Below are 20407 nucleotides of genomic sequence, written 5' to 3'. Positions count from 1 at the left end.
ATTAATTATGAAGCAAATAATGATAGTATGTAATCATAGAATCACTAAAACTATGTAGTCATTAATGGTTCTAGAATGTCTACTGTTGATATTAGAGTATACTTATGGCTACATATAGTACTTCTATATTTTTAGATAGTATCTTGTAGGTGTGCGTGTGTTTTTTCTTTTCATAGAAAATATATTGCACTAAGTTATTTCAGACAAGGCATATGACATTCCTAAAGAATCTTTGGTGCCATTTATATTACAGAAAGTTCTGTCTGATTTGCTGAAATGGAACCCAATGCTCAACCCAACAGATGATGAAGAAAAAATATATATGTATGTATATAAAATTAAGGTCTTCTACTTAAGGCATAGAAGAAGCAACTTCTTTACATTTTGTACAGAAGTCATGAAATATCATTAATTTGCATATTCATGTTGAACTATCCATTTAGAATACATTGGCTTTTTTAGGTTTGCCAGATGGAACAACAGATGCTAATATAATGACTAAAAGCCTTGGTCAAGCATTTTGAGAAATGAAAATATGAAATACTCTTAAGATGCAAAAGTCATATATTTTTACATGAAGACTAAAATGTATATTTTCAGGCAGTTTAACAAATTCATCTAAAATATAAAATATTCATATTAGTTGAAAGTTGCGTAATTAACACTTGTTTGTTTCTTCTTTTCAACGGCAGCACATTTGATATCATGGGAGAGACAAGTAAAATTCCTGGAATATATTTTTTAGTTTTTCCCATAGAATACAAAATAATAAAGCTTTTAAACTCTTAAAATTTTAGAACAAATTTTATTATTTAAATGCTTACTATGTTATGAACTTCTCATAGCAAAACTCAATGTCTACACATACATAGTCATTTACAGTTGCTTAAATTATACAATATGTAAGAGCTTAGAAAATATTTTTATATAACTGAAAAAAATCACTGCATCCTTAAATTGCCTCACGTAGGATTGTGTCATATGTTTAAAGCTTCCAAAGAAGATAGCATTAGAATTCTGCCCAAAACTGAGTCCTGTTTATTGTTATCCATGAATGATTATCAAATGAAGATGTGAAAGCTAAGTTTATTAATAACTCCATAATACAGCAATAGAATTATCAGAATGATTGTGCAATGATTCAGTTGCTGATTTTGTGGATTGTTGTTCATTTTGAAGCACAATATGAGTTGACTCAAACTAAATTTGAGATGCTATAATGTCAGCAGTTCCAAGAAAGTTCTCTTGCTCAAACAAATCATCTTAGTTTTATTCATACCAAAAAACAAATATCTGGAAGTTTTTGTGCTATTTTTATCACACTTATGCAAGTTTTGATTTAATATGGTGGCAGCTGTAGTTTTTCTGTCAAGATTCACTAGTCCTAGACTAGTGGTTATATTTCTAGTAATAGAAATAATTTCTTTCTTATTGAATAGGCCTCAGCTCCAATCAGAGAGCCAGGTTTTGTTTGTTTGTTTGTTTTTGCTACCAGGGCACGAATACCACTACTGCAACTTAAGGGTTTTTGCCCATACTGATTATCATTGATATAGGTCATAGGCATCTTTGCTAAATAGGGCTATTATTTGCTTCTCTCCTTGGAAAACTTGCATGGTACCTTTTCCTATCATGTAAGCTAGTTCTCAGAAATTCAGATTATATTCAGATTAGGTTTGCTGTACCCTATTCTGAAGTACGAGATGTTCTCAGCAGTAGAGACTTCTACTATGGGAGGCAACATGGGTAACAACAAAAGCATATACTATTTTGGAAATCTTCGTCATGTTCCTTAACTACATTCTAAATATTTATTCTTATAGGCACAGGTAAATGTAGCTCTTATGTCTCATCAAAGAAAAGTTTTCTGTACTTGGTGGAGAATATTACAGGAAACCACAACTAATTAAAATACAGATTTGTGTAGCCTACTTTCGACTGATACACCTGCTACCTGGCTTCTACACCTAAGAATCATAGGGACATTGCAGGACACACAGAAAGCTTGTTCTGAGATTGTGTCTCCGAGAATTTGTAGAAAAGCTACACTCATCAACATTGTTATTACCTAAGAAGTCCTAAACAAGGAAGACACAAATAGACATTGCTAGTGCAGAAAGGTTAAAGCCTAGAAAGACTCAATCCTAGTCAAAGAGCTATAGGTAACTAAGCAGTGATAGTAGATGGGAGAAATAGTCTCTCTACCCCATGCCTGTGTGTATATGTGTGTGTGTGTGTGTGTGTGTGTGTGTGTGTGTGTGTGTACTGATGAGCACAGTTCGTTGTCTAATTTCAACTGCTCCTCCCTAAAATCATCCATACAAGTAGCATTAGCATTATATAACATTATATGGACTGAACAGGTTATATTTACACATATTTAGAAACATATATATATACATATATATGTGTGTGTGTAAAAATTGGAGACTGTGAATTAGAGAGAGAGAGAGAGAGAGAGAGAGAGAGTGTGTGCTGGAGGGGGTGGTTGGAAGGAAGAAAAGAGAAGGAAAAAATAAAGTAATTATAAGATCAAAAAACTCTTTTAAAAAAATGACACAAATATGTAGGACACAAGATAGACTGGGTCCCAGGGATTTACCTCTGATTATCAGTCATAGAAGCAAGCACTTGTTCAAGTTTAGCCTAATCTGTGATAATAATAAAATTTGTAATAGGTATGCAATGATTGGATTCATAATTCTCTAAGAAAATAAACTGTGGTATATATGTACATGTATTATTATATTAAAAATTAATTAATTTAGAAAATTATTATGAAATGTATTTGGCTCATTAATGCAGATTGACATTTTATGCTGTTAAGTTTTATAGGGTCAGTACAGAATAAACTACTAATTATGTTGGGGCATTTAAGTTACCACTTTTATTGATAATATTCGTATTTAAATGTCCAAGCTATGTTACAGTCTATTAATCTTTTGGGATTTGGCATTCTATTATGTTTCTTTTTATCTTTAAAGCTATACTTTTTGATGCATAATCACCTATCCTCACCAGAACTGTCCCAGAGTATATTTCAATTTCTGATTTAATGAGACTGAGAAAATTCAACATATTGGGTGGAGGTTTCCTTTAACTTGTCCTGTGAAACCTTCAACACCAGTTTCTGAATTGAAATAGGTGCAAATGTTGTGCTCAAAGCTAGTTTTGCTGATGTGAAAACTAAAAGCACTTAATAGAAAGTGCTGACATAAAAGCGGGAGCTTCAAAGCATTATAGAAAAATTATTGCATGTCAAATTGCAGAGCCAACATGAAGTGGTAGAAAAGAAGAGTCATATAAAATATCTTTGAAATGAAAATTACATTGTTAAGAATACACATTTTCAAATTGTTTTATAGTGAAAAGTATGAAACCTAACATTCAAAGTGTAAAATGTATTGGTATGAAGTATATTTACAGTAACTATCAGTCCATCCATTTCTAGATTTTTAAAAATTATTTATCCTAAATTGAGATGCTTATACCTATAAAACAATAACGTCTCACAAGTAATGTAACCTCTATTCTACCTCTTGTTTCTGATTTGGCTTAAATAGGATCACATGTAAATAGAACTTTGAATTATAGGGTGAAGAATGGAATCATAGCATACTGAGTTTTACAATGTAGTATTGGAAGTAAAGAAGTCATGTTGACAAGCCAATTAAATATAGAGTCCCACTGAGAGATGAAGAGTTATAGGTAGCTGATGGCTTCTGAGGGACAGAGACACAGACTGCTCTACTAATGAACTCCCTGATAGGCTATCCAAATCCAAGTGGTCAGCGCTGAACACATAAACACGTGAGAAACACTAAATGGACTCAGAAGGTGTCACAGTAAAACGACATGAAATTGAGAGGGAATGCGGGTCATAGCAAAGGAGAGTTTAAATAAAATAAACACAGTACATATATATATATATATATATTATTAACTTGAGTATTTCTTATATACATTTCAAGTGTTATTCCCTTTCCCGGTTTCCGGGCAAACATCCCCCTCCCCCTCCCCTTCCTTATGGGTGTTCCCCTCCCCACCCTCCCCCCATTGCCTCCCTCCCCCCAACAGTCTAGTTCACTGGGGGTTCAGTCTTAGCAGGACCAAGGGCTTCCCCTTCCACTGGTGCTCTTATATATTCACTACTCAAAAAGATAACAATTATTTAAATAAAAATATCAAAAATAAATCTTAAAAACAAAAACAATATAAGTTCAGAGCTATAGTGAGATACATACATGCATATTTGTACTTAAACCTGCATAGATATACATACTTATAATCACGTGAAAAGTAGAAATGCACACATTCATATACATTCATCACTTCCCCTGTTTATGTACACTGCACTTCACTTTTTACTTAGCTACATAAAATAAAGATATACCCTCAAGCTAGACCCAGAAATATACCATTTAATTTCATCAGTGGCAGAAGAATTAAAGGTCTCAGTACAATGTGTTTCAGTTGAACCTAAATTATAAATCTTTCATTGCGATCAGCAGAGCTAATATGAAAACTACAATGTCTTACTATTAATTATCTCGAAGAGTAAATCATAGACTGAAGTCCTTGGAATTAAATTTTATTCTTACATTTGTCACCGTGATGCTTTGTGACCTTGATAAAGCCACTTAACCTTTCTTTGCTTCAGCTTTCTCATCCATAAAAAGAGGAGGAAGATGTACCTTTTGAAAGCATAAATTTAGCCCATGGTTGATTGGAAAGTCGTTTAAATATACTGCTACATTAACTCTGTTAAAATGTTGTACCAAGTATAAAAAATGTTACTGAAACTATAATTCTTTTTTACCACTTTCCTCATTTTTTGTTTTATTTTGTTTTCCTGTAAGTTTTTCCTTTCTTAGCTCCTGAATAATCTGTTCAAATCTCACATTTAGTTAGGAATTCATTTTCAAGTATAACATTTTCCTAAGCCATTCTCTTATTGTTTTTTTGAGTCCTAGAAATGACTTGTCTTTAACTGGTTGGAAGGTTTATAATGCATAGATGTCACTCATTTTGGTTAAGATCTTGCTTTGTAAAATCATTGAAAATGTTTTGGCTAAATATATGAGTACACATGAAGTTATGTGTGGCTAGAGAAATGGCTTAGTAGCCAAGAACACTTGTTGCTATTCGAGAAGGTTCCCAGCACTGACTCTATGTCTCACAACCATCTGTAAGTCTGGTTCCAGGAAGATCCACTGCCCTTTTCTGGCCTGACTGGGTACCAGGAACCTACAGACATACATGCAAGTAAAATATCAAACAAATAAAAATAATTGATTTTAAACAATAAAGTCTTGCCACATCAACATTTCTAAAAGAACTTTATAGGACCATTCTTATTTTTCTTTAAACCAAACAAATAAAATATACATATTGCATCCATACTCTGAACAAGTAAATATTTTCCCAATTAAAACTTCTGCAACAGAGAGGAGAGAGACCAAGAGAGACAGAGACAGAAACACACAAAAGTTGTGGGCCAACTCAGGAGCTGAATCAATTAGCAATGCTTGCCAGTGCTAATGTTTCTTTTGTTGTCTCACTACTTTTGCCCTGTCACTTCCCAACACCAACACTTCTCAGTTCCTCAAAAACATGGCAGACCATACCAGGTCTGAATTCCAGTGGGAATTTTGAAAGTATGGTCTTATGTTTGATATATATTTTCCATGTGATGTGTACTCCTGCTGTCCAAGGATTTGATTACATTAAAATTGAGGATGATTGTGATGCTGAAAATGGTTCACAGAATTTGGATGGAAAACTGATTTGATCATTGAATCAAAACACAGTTCACACTCCAAACTTGGAAGAGACCAAAACAAATGAAAGCTAAGGAAGGATGGGATGAAAGCTCTTCAAGATATGAGGCAGTTTTAAAAACCAAAGTTAAAAAAAGGAGATCAGGAAATATCAAACATAAAACTTACAGCCTGAGAAACAATAGACTGACTGGAAAACCATGGTGCAGCAGAAGCCAATCTGTCAATGACAAGCCAAACTGTAGCTGAAAACCCAGTACAGCACTATTTGCTATGCTTCAAGAGAGATCTGAATGTGGAACAAGAACTAATGAAAGCACAGTTCAAGTGACCAAAAGGTGTGTGCATGTGCTGCTGAGGGTTTTGATTCTGTTTAGGAATAATAGAATTATCAGAAACTACATGGAATAATTGAGGTCCCTTTCAAATTTGAGAATAAGTATTTTCATACAAATAAGAGATAATTCAGCTTGGTACTTGTGGAAACTAATCCCCAAACTGGAACAGGTTTGCACTGAATTGTGGATAACAGATCCATTATAAGTAACTGGAAACCAGGTAACCTGAATGCCAAGAAAGTCAGACAGAGCATCTAACTGAATCTATCCTGGTCCGCAGCAAACTGAATATGTGAGGAAAAGTGTGGTGCTTTTCTGGTTGTCTCTTAATAATCAGTAGTCCTTAAGCTATTGTTGACATGTCTTTTCTTTGTCTATTCTATGTGGTTTACTTCTTTCTTTCTTTCTTTCTTTCTTTCTTTCTTTCTTTCTTTCTTTCTTTCTTTCTTTCTTTCTTCCTTCTTTCTTTCTTTCTTTCTTTCTTTCTTTCTTTCTTTTTCTCTCCTCTCCTTCCTTTCTTTCTTTCTTTCTTTCTTTCTTTCTTTCTTTCTTTCTTTCTTTCTTTCTTTCTTTCTTTCTTTCTCTCTTTCTTTCTTTCTTTCTTTCTTTCTTTCTTTCTTTCTTTCTTTCTTTCTTTCTTTCTTTCTTTCTTTCTTTCTAGAAAACTGCAGTTATACTTGACATCCACCTTAGAGGACCCATCTGTTCTCACACTTTTCCTTGCTGGTATGCACAACAGTTATTTTTTGAACCCTTAACACTTGGAGGGGGCATTATATGGAAAATTGGAGAGAAGAATAGTGACTTTTTTCAGTAAATGTCTATTGAAAACAATCTATTGAATCATTACAGTATGCCCTCATTGCTTTTATTTGTATTCTGATCATTTTTCATAATTGTAAAATTCAATGTATTATCAAGGATAGAAGTATCTAGTTTTTGTTCTACCGTTTCAATAAATAATCTAAATAAAATCTAAAATCTGGAAAAACAAAAGAAGTCTCTTTAATTTTTTTAAAAATGTGGTAAAATACCAAGAAAAAGAAGAGAGGGAACTTGAAGGCAATTTTATCTGTGTTAAAATTTCAGCCTGCTCCAAATCAAGTACATGGTTTGAGAACATAAATTTTGATGTTTCTACTTATATTTTTAAATAGGTTGTAAATAATTTTATAGATTTTTTCCAAAGACCCAATAAAAATTGATAAACTTCTGCTTGTAATTTCAGAAAAGTTTGCATGTGTGTGTGTGTGTGTGTGTGTGTGTGTGTGTGTGTGTGTAAACATGTGTGTACATGCATGGATGTATATCTACCAGCAATATTAAAGGAAACCAATTATTCTGCCTACAAATAATTAAGAAATTTAGAGAGTCATCATTTATTTCAGGACTACAAGATTTAATGTAGTTCATTTTCCACATATAACATTTTTCCTTACCCAAATTTTTGGAATAATTTGAAAAAGGGCTAGTGCTAAATTTATATTTTAAGTATAATATACTTTAGTGTAAGGAATTTAAATATATTTGTTTTTTTATATCAATAAATTTGACTACTCTCACATTTTGCTTGCCATTGCAGTTCAGAAAATCAGTATACAATCCAACACAGATGTCTGTAAATAAAAATATAGTCAAATAGCATAATCACTAAGGAGTTATCAAATGCATGTATAGCAGACCTCTACTCGGTATTTTTCCTAAAAATAATGCTCACTCTTTTTGGTACCTCTAATTTTATTGCGACTCATCCTGAGTCACCACAAATTTGGTGTGCTACTTATGATCCCATAGGTCTGCTCAGCTGCACCAAGACACTCCTTTCGCATTTGACTAAGTAAGGTACCTACATTGTTCTCTACTCCAGCAGACACTCTGCTGCATTGTTGCCTCTCTGACCAGAATATAGACACTATTATGCCTCACTTATTCTGGCTGCAAGTCGCATATTGAGTCTCAAAGTGTTTCCAGATGTTATATTTCCTCTGGGATCTCTCACTACCATACCTCAGACTAGGCCCACTGCTTCCTATTCTTCTGAAGTTTTCCTTACCAGGATTCCCAGGTAGGTTCTTCCCGTTTTGAGTCCATAAGACTCCTTGTCTCATACCTAGTTTTCTGAGATCTCCATCCCCTGCCACAAGTTGATCACAGCTTTCTCAACACCAGACTACTAGACTTGGAGTACTATAACGAAAGGCAGCAGAAGAGAGGTCCAATAGAGGGTGTGCTCACTTTTAGTATTTCTTTGTACAGAAAAGAGTAAACCCTCAGGCTAAGGATAGAAAATTCTGCCCTCAGTACCAGTTACATAAAGTGTGCACTTGCAGGTGTGGACACACACACACACACACACACACACACACACACACACACACACACACCTTAAGCTTCTTATAAACTAATTCTCATCTATAGAGAGTGCACACCTATATTGAAGGAGATGTTTAGAATAAAAATGAAGATGTACCTGACAAACTTCTTCAGATGCACAAGTCTCAGTGCAGCAATGAATTTAATATTAAAACAAAATCAAAACAACACAACATTCTCTTCCAAATTAATAGCCCAAAAGTAATGAAACACAATGAAAAACACCTAGATCTTCTATAAAAATACTTCAAAGAATCTTAGCTATGTATAACAACTCAAAGAGATATGAATGTACTACAAAAGAACAAAAACAAAGAACTTAATGAAATGTCAAAATATATCCATAAGCAGCTTAATAAATATGTAGAATTTCCAAAGAAAAGCCAAACTATAATAATAGTGAATATGAAAAATTAATTAAGCCAAATAAAAACTTCAGTGATCACTCTGTAAATAGACTGGATCATGTTTGGAAAAAAGCAGAACTGGATGACAAAGTAGAGAAATCTGATCACTCAGTAAAAGTTGATGCGAATTAAAAAAAAACAGAATAAAATAAAGGGTGTTAGACATGTTGAGGAGATTTAACTTTTAAATTATGGGCTAGAGGAAAAAGAAGACCATATAGCAAAGATATGTAGAACCTTTTCAGTCATATAGAAAAATAATTCCAAAGTTGTCTATACATGTTTGAGATCTATAGAATACCAAAGACACAGGAACCCAAAAGAAACTCCCCATGACATCTTGTATTTAAAACATTAAAAGATACAAAATAAAAAAATGTAAAAGAGAAAAGTCACCCACTTATAATGCATGCCCATTAGAACAACAAATAAATATTTAACAAACACTTTAAAATCCAGCTTAGAAAGATGGATCAATTGTTTGTAAATACCACGGCTGGTAATCAAACTATTATACCCCCAAAAACTATTGGATTGAAAATCTTCTAATTATGTGATAAAATACTATGACCAAAAAAACCTTAAAGAATAAAGAATTTATATTGGCTTATGGTTCAACAAGAACAGGGTGGTGGGGAATGCATAGAAATTTAAGAATCCATACTCATAAAGTTTTATAAAATAACTGTCAAAATATGGTCTTAACAAGAACAGCAGAATACTTGCTAATGATGATGGAAGAAAGCATAGGAGGCCACAACCCTACATAAAAAAGCTACAGCCAGCTAAGGAAGTGGGAGAGCAAGAGAAATGTTTTTATCCCAAGGAAGAGCAATAAAATTGGTTTTAAGTTCTAAATGATTAGCTCAAAAAATACATATATATCATATTGTCCAAATTGAGGACGTTTTATTTGTATATTTAGGAATACATATAAATATATATTATGTTTGTAACAACAATTAATTTTAAAATAATAGGCTAAAAATTTGAAAGAGGAAGAATATACAGAATGGCTTGGAGGAAGGAAAAGGAAAAGGAGAAATGAAATAATTTTAAATGAGGCACAGGTTTCTCAAGAGAAAATACAAATGGCTTGTTCCCACTTCTAGGGGCCCAAAAGAACACCAAGCTACATAAACACAACATAGTCAGTGGACTAAGCACAGTCCCTTGCAGGCTCCATGAACATAGATACTTATAGAAAAATAAGTGTATAAACATGTATGGATGAGATAAACCCATAATATATTGTTAATTATGAAAAAGAAGAATGTAATTCTGTCATTTGCAGGAAAATGAATGGAAATGAAAATCATCTCATCAACATAGATCAATCAGAGAGAGTATTGTACACTGTCTCTCCCATGAAGAAGCCATCTGAAAGTATGAGACAGACTAATAGAAGATGGGAAGGGATAACAGATAAAGAGCCACATAGAAGGAAGTTAGTCCATGATGAATGCATAATAAAAGCATGCATAGAAATATTACCATGAGACCTATTTATTTACATAATTTACGTCAATAATTATGATAAATCACTAACGTCCTCTTGGATTTCAGAATTTAAATATTTATTTTCATATGAAGAAAATACTATGTTTTGAACAAATCAAGAAACTATAAAAAAAATTCTAAACCAATTGAAGAGCAAAAAGTTCAACACTTAGGTTTGCCAAATGTTTTTATATAAGTTTATTATCAATCAAGACACAGGGTTGACTCTCAAACTACCTTTCTGGATAGAACTTATAAGTCATAGTTTTTCTAGAGTATGAAAAATACATTTTCCATGGATATATTTTCCATTCATAAGAGATAAGACAAGAAATGAATACTAATTTTAGTTAGAATGTATCACTTTCCATCATAGTTTTATTTTTTCTAAATATACAATGTTTAGAAAAATTCTTTCAGTATACTTTGTAAGATAAAGACTGAACAGAAAAAAATTCAATATTTACTGTGTATACTAGCATATTTTTCATTGGACTGTTGAAAAGATGGCAAATAAAAGTGATAAAGTGCTCCTCTGAATTTTTCTGTACACTGATCTATGACACACAACCAAAATGCAAAGCAAAGGATTGCAAGTCATACACATAGTTATTACAGGTATATAATACAAACTGGAGACTAAGTGTATGCTTACTATTCAAGTCTATCATAAATTACAGGTATCAGTTGTTTACTGTGTCTACTATTTATCAAAGACTTTACCAGAGCATCTTATGTAATGAATTTTCCCCTTGTCAGAATAATTGCTATTCAGCAAATGAGTCTTGTGAAACAATGTACCTTTGAGTCAAATTGTACAATACTTCAAGATTTAAAAGAAGTGGATTCCTATGTGATACATATACCTATCAAAATATATTTGTTTCATATAGAAGAAAGTTATTCTTCAAGCGATAGTGAAGGCATAAAATTAGTTAATGTTACGCTGTTCTGTAAATGCTTGATAGATAGGACCCCAAAACATCATCAAGAGTCTCTTTCAATAATAATGTGCAAGTATCATCAGTTTCCCATTTTAATTTTGACTTGGATTCTCTTCTCCTTTCCAGGAGGTACTTATTACAAAGGTGATTATTGTTGTAAATATAAAATGATCATGATTATAATTCTTTGCATAACTAAATTTCTGAGCATTTAGATTTTCTCATTGCAAATGTATTATATACATATTACCTTAATTCATACAATACTTGCAAATCCCTTGTAAGGCAAATTTCATCATTATCATTTTTACATGAGTAATTTAGTATTCAGGAGCTTACAATAATACAATTAGGCTTTTTAGATTGGTGAATTGTACATTGCTTTTAATCAGCAGTACCCTGATCCTATTTTGGTTCTTTTTTACAATAACAAGGCTGTGGTTTCTTTGATTTCTAGAACAAAAGAACAACTCACATTTTAAAAACAATTTTGTCTGAAGTTACATTATTTTTAAACCTATGAGATCATATGTGTCATCTATATAATGATAAGTCAGTAGAAAATGATTTGTCTAATGTGTAGCACGACAGAGTACATTTCATATATTCTATCTCATCACTCTAGAAAACGTTTCTAAAAGTGACTCACTCCACAAAATACAAGCATAATCTTCAAAAATTGTAAACTCATTATTTCAAGTACTTTCAAAAGGATAACATTTGTATAATTCCCTAAACTTATTCTATTTAACCTTTTCAAATGTATTTCAGCACAAGATGATTTTAAAACAAGGAGGAATAAATTTCACCTATAGGAATCCACTTAGCATTTAGCTGAGTGCTTCTTTCATTAGGAGGTTGAAAAACATCAATACACAGCCCGAGACCTACTCAAAATGCAGTTTCTTTACTTGCAAATGAAATACTGAAGAGTGTGATTACCTGTAACCGTTAACTCAGTGGTTCTTCTCACAACAAAGCCTCCATATTTCAATTCACAGGTATAGTTTCCAATGTCATCTTCTTTGACTTCTTTTATAAGCAAGGTATCTCTTTTGAATACAATACTCGGTCGCCATGTTTTTGTTCTACATTCCTACACAAACAACATCAAATTTGGTAGTACACACAGTAAGTAGAAAGTAAAATTATTTTATACCAATAAAAAATAATTTTGGTTTTATGTCTAAAAACAAAAAACCCCAAACAACCAAACCAAAAAACAAAAAAGCAAAAAAGTTCTTCTGTAACACAAGCTCATCTCGAACTTGTTAGGTCACTTACATTAGAATTGAAGTCCTAATTGATCTGCCTCACAGGGGGATTATATACACACACAATTATGTCTGAAGCACAACAATTTTTTATGCATTAAGTTTTACAGGGACTAAAGATTTGGATTCAATACTAAATTATATTATTTTTTTTTCAAATCTTCAACTCAAGAACATCCTCTTAAGAATAATTTTATGGTCACATTAACTTGTAATGGTGTTACCTCTGTAGTAGACACATAGTAATTTGCTATATTCAGTAACATCATATATCTGTTAATCCCATTCAACAAAAAATTAAGTGTAAATAATTAATAGATTATTGTGAAATTGACTAATTGGTATACATAGCATAAAATTCAAATGGTGTTATTAAATAAACATTGAGAAATAGTTCTATAAGCTAAACATTTCTGTTCTAATATTTTATCAAAATATAATTGTGCTTATAAGAGCTGAACCTATACATATTATGTGCATTCTATAATCCATTGAAGAAAGAGTTAACATGTATGTCCAAGGTCTTTTTAATTTCTATGAATTCACAAAGAATTAATATGTATATGGTATCTGTCCAAAGACTTTTTGTTTTATTGTTTCTTTTGTGTACTCTTCATCTCTAGTTCCTCTCTTCTCTGTGTGCCCTTGCATGTTCAGTAGCCTTTTTTCCCTTATCACCTGCACTTATGTAGCTTGACTTCCTTAGTTGACTTTAGCAGTATCTCTTTCCTCTTGTGCTCCTCTATCTAGTTTGACACTATATTCTAACTCTTACAACTTCTTATTTACATGTACCCAAAACAGAATCTGCATATGTGAAAAATGTGACATTTTTTTTCTTTTTGAGACTGGGTAGCTTCTTTTATTATACTACTTTCAGATCTGTTTAGTAAAGTTATTTTTTTTCCTTATGGTTGAACAAAAGTCCATTGTGGACATATAACACATTTTCTTTTCCATTTATTTGTAGATGGTATATATATATATATACTTGATACTTTTCCTTACTATTGTGAAAATGCAGCAGTGGGAATAGGTACATATGTATCTCTGTGGTAGGATATAGGATTGTTTGGGTCTATACCAAGAGTGGTGCAGTTCTGTCATATGGAAGTTTTATTTTGAATATTTTGAGAAATACCTATAAAGATTAGGATAAGAGCTATACTACAATATAATCTCATTAGTAGTGAATAAGAACACTTAGTTTCTCACATCCCACAAATATCCATTTTCATTATTGATAGACACATCAAATTATGATCTTTTTTATTATAATGTTATTGGCTCAAGAGACTTCTGGTTTTGCCAAAACATGAATCCCTATTCTCAGACTAGTATTTAAAGCAAAGGACAAAATTGTTTTAACACTTTTGAAACCATAGACAGGTAAACTTATTTACTGGCAAGTCAAATTTTTAAAACCCATAATAAGTGTGGGTAAATGTCTCTGTGAAATTATGTGTACAAGAAAATTTTCAGTTATTTCATGCCAAAGTATAGCTGTTATTTGCTTCCATTAGTTGCATAAGCAGTCCTAATTGCATTAAATGTACATTACAGTACTATACAATTAGTTCCCTAATGTCTACTATTTATATAGCATAAAGTTAAGACTTAACTAAACACAAAAATTGAAAATGTTATGCATCTCTATCTCCCACTACCATTATGATGCTTTTGATAACTGAAATGACTATGAAAATGTGGAAACATCTCTGAATGAACAATGTAAAATCATCAAAAATTAATTTAAGTTGAGTTAATTTTAACTGAAAGGTAAATATGTATGTATATATGCTTGCTCTCATATTTCAGAAAAAAATTGAGAGATTTACTGCAAGTCATAAGGAAAAAATATATATCTAATTAATTTATTAGTAAAAACCAAAGCTTCAAGTCTAGAATGTTCACATAGAAATGCCAGAAGAAAAATTATGTGGCTTTCAAAAATATGAGTCTCAAAATACTCAAAAACATTCCTGAGGATGACAGGCAAACTTCAGAATGCCTCGAATGAGATGTACTCAATTATCAAAATCCAGAAAAGAAACCAAGGAAGCTAATAATTTTGTGATTTTTTGACATTCTCTAGGACAGAAAACCAAGGGAAGAGTTGACAAATTTTCAACACTTCCATTGATATTCTGAACTTCCATTGCTTTTTATCCAGAGTCAAAGTTGACTTTGGGAAGAATATTGTTAATTTTGAAGAAAAAATTTTGAACTTGTTCAGGTTTTTTGTTCCATTTTTAATAGTGTTTTAAAAAATTTGATAACAATTATAAGGGTTTGCATTCTAATTCTGATAGGAATACAGTACATAATATAAAGTCTAATCTCTCTCTCTCTCTCTCTCTCTCTCTCTCTACATATATATATATATATATATATATATATATATTCAAACCATTGGACAAAGAAAACATTGAAGTAGGATATTTATCTGTAAACTAACTGCTTCATATAAACATTCATAGTTTCTATATTCACTTTTTTTTATCCAAGATAAAATTGCTCTTAGGTGGTAAAAAAAAAGCTTAAAAACAAAGTAGGTTGGGAAGATCCATGAATATAAGTGATGTGACAGCAACGGGGGACTGGCCTTTTGTCTTTTAGAAGAAAATAATGCTAATAAAATTATTTTCTTGAGTTTTATTTATTAAACAATTTATATTTGAAGATAATTAGATTTTAGACAATGTTATGAACATTGAATATAATATTCCATTAAAATTAGGATACTATTTTATCATAGAAGAAAATAATTATTGCTTCTACTTTGCCTTGGGGTATGCTTGAATGCTAAACCCAGAAATATTTTTTCAAAATATTTTAGTTTCCAAATTTTTCAAACAGCTGTTGCTATATGTAATATTTAAATATAAACACAGCAGCTTATATGGTTGACCAATAGTACAAATGTTAACCAATATTTTATTACACCAAATCTGCTTATTTTTAAAATTTACAATGACATGGGGTTTTTGAGATAGGTAGACAATAAAAAGCAGATGACCAGGTCCAATTCCTAATATCCATGTGACCACTCACATCCATCTCTAACTCCAGTCCTAAAGATCTAATTGCCTCTGTGGGTTTTGCGTGCACATGGTACAATAGACAATAAATTCAGGTAAACACTTATACATGTAAAATAAAGTCTCATAAAAATCCTGTAAGGATGAACACAATTTGCTATAGTACTCTATAAGTCATGAGCTATATATTAATCTTTCATCCAGATTTCTCTAGAATAAAATGTACATTAAATTATTTGCAGGCAATAAAATCTTTCAAAGTCCATACCTTGTACCAAAGGATTTCAGGTTCCCTGGTTGGTAATAAAAAGTCTTCTATGTCACGGCATGAAATTTCCTTGCTTTTGCTAAGTTCAGCTTTTTCAAAGTATTTCATCTTGGAATTGTAGCAGAGTCCAGTGTCATTTTCTCCTACTGTCAGTGAGATGGATACTTTCATACAGTATGTGGAGTTCCTGTAACAAAGCAGAATTTATATGTGACCTGTTGTGGATGGAAAGTAAATGGTGCCAACAGACTGTTAACATCTTCAGGAAAATATGTAAAATAAGTATAGAGAAAATATCCATTGTTTAATGTTTTTGTTGGGAGATGCCTTGGTTTATTTTATGGATTGTCTACTGTTTACCAACTAAACAGCCCTTGGTCTTATACAGCAAGAATTGTACATTATACCCATTTTCCTCAAAAATTATATTTGATTTTACTTGAAAAATTATTTAATACATACACTTTTATGTAGAACAATGAAAAGAATGAAGAAAAATTTAGGATAACAAAAATGTCCAACATAGGTTTATGTTAAAACATGCTAACTAAGTAGAGAAGTACAAATGAAGGACACAAATAATGCCATGTATCTTTTATTGCACTTTTAGACTTGATAAGTGGAGAGATGCTTGATGACTTTGGGACAAAAACATATTTAGGAAAGTACTGAAATCAATCATTAGGTTTATAGGTACATGTCCATTTGTTTAAAACATGGATACTGTTGTGTCAAAGGTCAATATTTACTCATGGATTTTTACAGAACTGGTGAACCAAGTCTCCATCCCTTGTTTTTTTTTTTTTGTTTTGTTTTGGTTTGGTTTTGGTTTTTTGTTGAATTCTAAATCATGGTTAAAATTTAAAATAATTTAGAGTAGAAATCATGATCAAATATTTTCTTTGAATAATTTGGAAAAAAGAAGACATAAACTATAATGTTATACTTTTGCTTGGTATTTATATATCTGAGTATTTAATATTATGTGATGCTGAGGAGTGAAAATAAAAGATAAAGTATTACATTTAAATGTTGGTAAAGAAGTATTTATTAAGTATCCAACAATTCATTGCATGCTTGATCATTGATCTTCTATTTAAAATGTCATTTCTTATTATCTTTGTAGTATTCGACATGATGGGGGACAGAACATAGGTATATCAGTAGTTAATTGTTATATTGAGTAGCAAAATATGTACAATAAATAAGACAATTTTAAATATAGGTAATGTTATCTACCTATGATAACTACCTTACAAGTTGATTTAAAACATCCATAAATAAAACAATGACCTATATAAACCTTAGTCCAACATCTTAAAAGCTGCAAAGAGTATGTTCTCAGGAGTTTTGTTACAATGATAAAATAAATTTTCTGTCCCTAGCCTCTTAGAAATAAGTAAGAAAGTTGCACATGTAAACAATTTTAAAGCTAATTTAATATAAAATGGAAAAATCATATAAACTACTAAAATGTTGTCAAAAAAACAAGGTTTCCTAACTAATAGGATTGTTCTCAAAACCTGGAATGAATGAAAACTGGATATATTAGAGCGCACTCAAGAAATGTAGATTCACAGGAGCCACCCTGAGTGTCATGTAATCTATGAGTTCAACTTGAAAATGGATGAAAACAAAATGTGTATATTGGAAAGATTTTGTTCTATTGTAATGAAAAAAGTGATACAATCAGAAGGACAGAAAACTAAATGCAATTCAACAAAATGGAAAAGAACTTCATTCGTGTAGGAAAACTGGCAACCTAAAATAGTCATTTTATAATGACATAGTAAAGAAAGGTCAAGTCCAAAATGTACTTGAGACATTAAATCAATAAAAAAAAATAAAGTAGTATGGAACTAAACAGGGAGCCACATAAAATGTTTTCTTTTTCCGAATTGAAGTTATGAAAAGTAGACCAAATGCTTCATTATGGAAAATAATAAAACAAAAAGAATTATGTGAGAATATAAATGTGTGAAATTTTAGCTCAAGTTTTAGAACAAAGTACAGGTTAAGCATTTTGAGGCCTTCTTGGATGGTGGCTTATATAATATATGATGTTATTCCAATGCATTATATTCAAATCATAGTAAGGTAGTTTTGTCAGAAAAAGTAATTATTGAGCGTCTAACTATATTAACATTCAATGAAACTAGATAAAATAGTCAGGTTTCATGTTAACATATAATGAGTGAGCACATTATAGACATTTTGAGGATTGCAGACAATAAAGTATATTCTAATCTCATCCATTTTCCATATTTTGTGATATTATTTTTCCTTAGAGATGAATGACATTCTATTTAATAAATTTACAAATTTTCATTATCCATTAATTTGATGATTCAATTGGTTCTTTGGTTTTTTGTTTTTGTTTTGTTTGTTGTTTTTTATATAGCTAATAAAGCAGCAATACACATAGAGGTAAAAATAACTCTATTGAAGAGTAAGGCGGCCTACTCTCTCCCTACCAATATCAAATTAAATGGACAGGAACTTGAAGCAATCCCACTAATATCAGGCACTAGACAAGGCTGCCCACTTTCTCCCTACTTATTCAATTAGTACTCAAAGTCCTAGCCAGAGCAATCAGACAATGAAAGGAGGTCAAAAGTATAAAAATCGGAAAGGAAGAAGTGAAAATATCACTATTTACAGATGATCTGATAATATATTTAAGTGACCCCAAGAGTTGCACCAGAGAAATACTAAGCCTGATAAACGACTGGGCAAAGTGGCTGGGAACAAAAGTAACTCATACAAATAAGTAGCCTTCCTCTACTCAAAGTTTAAACAGGCTAAAAAGAAAATAGGGAAATGACACCCTTCACAATAGTCACAAATTACATAAAATACCTTGGTGTGACTCTAACCAAGCAAGTGAAAGATCTGTATGACAAGAACTTCAAGTCTCTGAAGAAAGAAATTAAAGAAGATCTCAGATGGTGGAAAGATCTCCCATGGTCCTGGATCGGTTGGATTAATATAGTAAAAATGATCATTTATCAAAAAGCAATCTCCAGATTCAATGCAATGCCCATCGAAATTCCAACTCAATTCTTCATAGAGTTAGAAAGAGCCTTTTGCAAACTCATTTGAAATAACAACAACAACAGCAACAACAAAACCAAAAAATAAAAACAAAACAAAACAAAACAAACAAACAAACAAACAAACAAAACAGGATAGGGACAACTATCCTAACAATAAAAGAACTCCTGGGGGAATCACAATCCCTGACCTCAAGTAGTATTACAGAACAATAGTGATAAAAAACACTTTATGGCATTGGTACAGAGACAAGCAGGTAGATCAGTGGAATAGAATTGAAGACCCAGGAATGAACCCACACACCTATAGTCATTTGTTCTTTGACAAAGGAGCTATAACCATCCAATGGAGAAAAGATAACATTTTCAACAAATGGTGCTGGTTCAACTGGAGGTCAGCATGTAGAAGAAGGCAAATCAACCCATTCCTATCACCATGTACAAAGCTTAAGTCTAAATGGACCAAGGACCTCCACATCAAACCAGATTCACTCAAACTAATAGAAGAAGAAGTGAGGAAGGAGTCTCAATCACATGGGCACTGCGGAAAATTTCCTGAACATAATAGCAATGGCTTATGCTCTAAGATCAAGAATTGACAAATGGGACCTCATGAAACTGCAAAGCTTCTGTAAGGCAAAGGACAATGTCATTAGGACAAAATGGCAACCAATATATTGGGAAAAGATCTTTGCCAATCCTGCATCTGATAGACAGCTAATATCCCAACTATACAAAGAATTCAAGGAGTTAGACTCTGGAGAGCCAAATAAACTTATTAAAAATGAGGTAAAGAGCTAAACAAAGAACTCTTAGCTGAGGAATATCAAATGGCTGAGAAGTACCTAAAGACTGAACATCCTAAACATCAGGGAAATGCAAATCAAAACAACCCTGAGATTCCACTTCACACCAGTCAGAATGGCTAAGTTAAAAAACTCAGGTGACAGTAGATGCTGGTGAGGATGTGGAGAAAGGGGAACACTCCTCTATTGTTGGTGGGATTGCAAGCTGCTACAACCATTCTGGAAATCAGTCTGGAGGTTCCTCAGAAAATTGTACATTGCACTACCTGAGGACCCAGTTATCTCTCTCCTGGGCATATACCGAAAAGATGCTCTAACATACAACAAAGACACATGCTCCACTATGTTCATAGCAGCCTTATTTATAATAGCCATAAGCTGGAAAGACCCCAGATGCCCTTCAACAGATGAATGGATACAGAAAATGTGGTACATCTACACAATGGAGTACTACTCAGGTATCAAAACAATGACTTTATATAATTCAAAGGTTAATGGTTGGAACTAGAAAATACCATCTTGATTGAGTTAACCCAATCACAGAAAAACATACATGGTATGCACTCACTGATAAGTGGATATTAGCCCAAAAGTTGGAATCACCCAGGATACAATCCACAGAC

General features: G+C 32.1%; 1 protein-coding gene across 1 annotated transcript in view; it reads right to left on the bottom strand.

Annotated features, from left to right (window-relative positions):
• The window catches only part of LOC116887867 (interleukin-1 receptor accessory protein-like 1), a 433006-nt gene that overhangs the window by 285434 nt on the left and 127165 nt on the right, over positions 1-20407 (bottom strand). Inside the window, exons 3-4 of the mRNA XM_032889362.1 lie at positions 15926-16112; positions 12285-12438 (exon numbers count right to left, since the gene is read on the bottom strand). Of these exons, the coding sequence (XP_032745253.1) occupies positions 12285-12438; positions 15926-16112 (341 nt within the window). The remainder of the gene's footprint in view (positions 1-12284; positions 12439-15925; positions 16113-20407) is intronic.

The sequence above is a fragment of the Rattus rattus genome, chromosome X (genome assembly GCF_011064425.1).
Source record: "Rattus rattus isolate New Zealand chromosome X, Rrattus_CSIRO_v1, whole genome shotgun sequence".
NCBI classification, from domain to species: domain Eukaryota; kingdom Metazoa; phylum Chordata; class Mammalia; order Rodentia; family Muridae; genus Rattus; species Rattus rattus.
The sequence above is the reverse complement of the archived record's forward strand: the minus strand, read 5'-3'. Positions and strand labels throughout refer to the sequence as shown.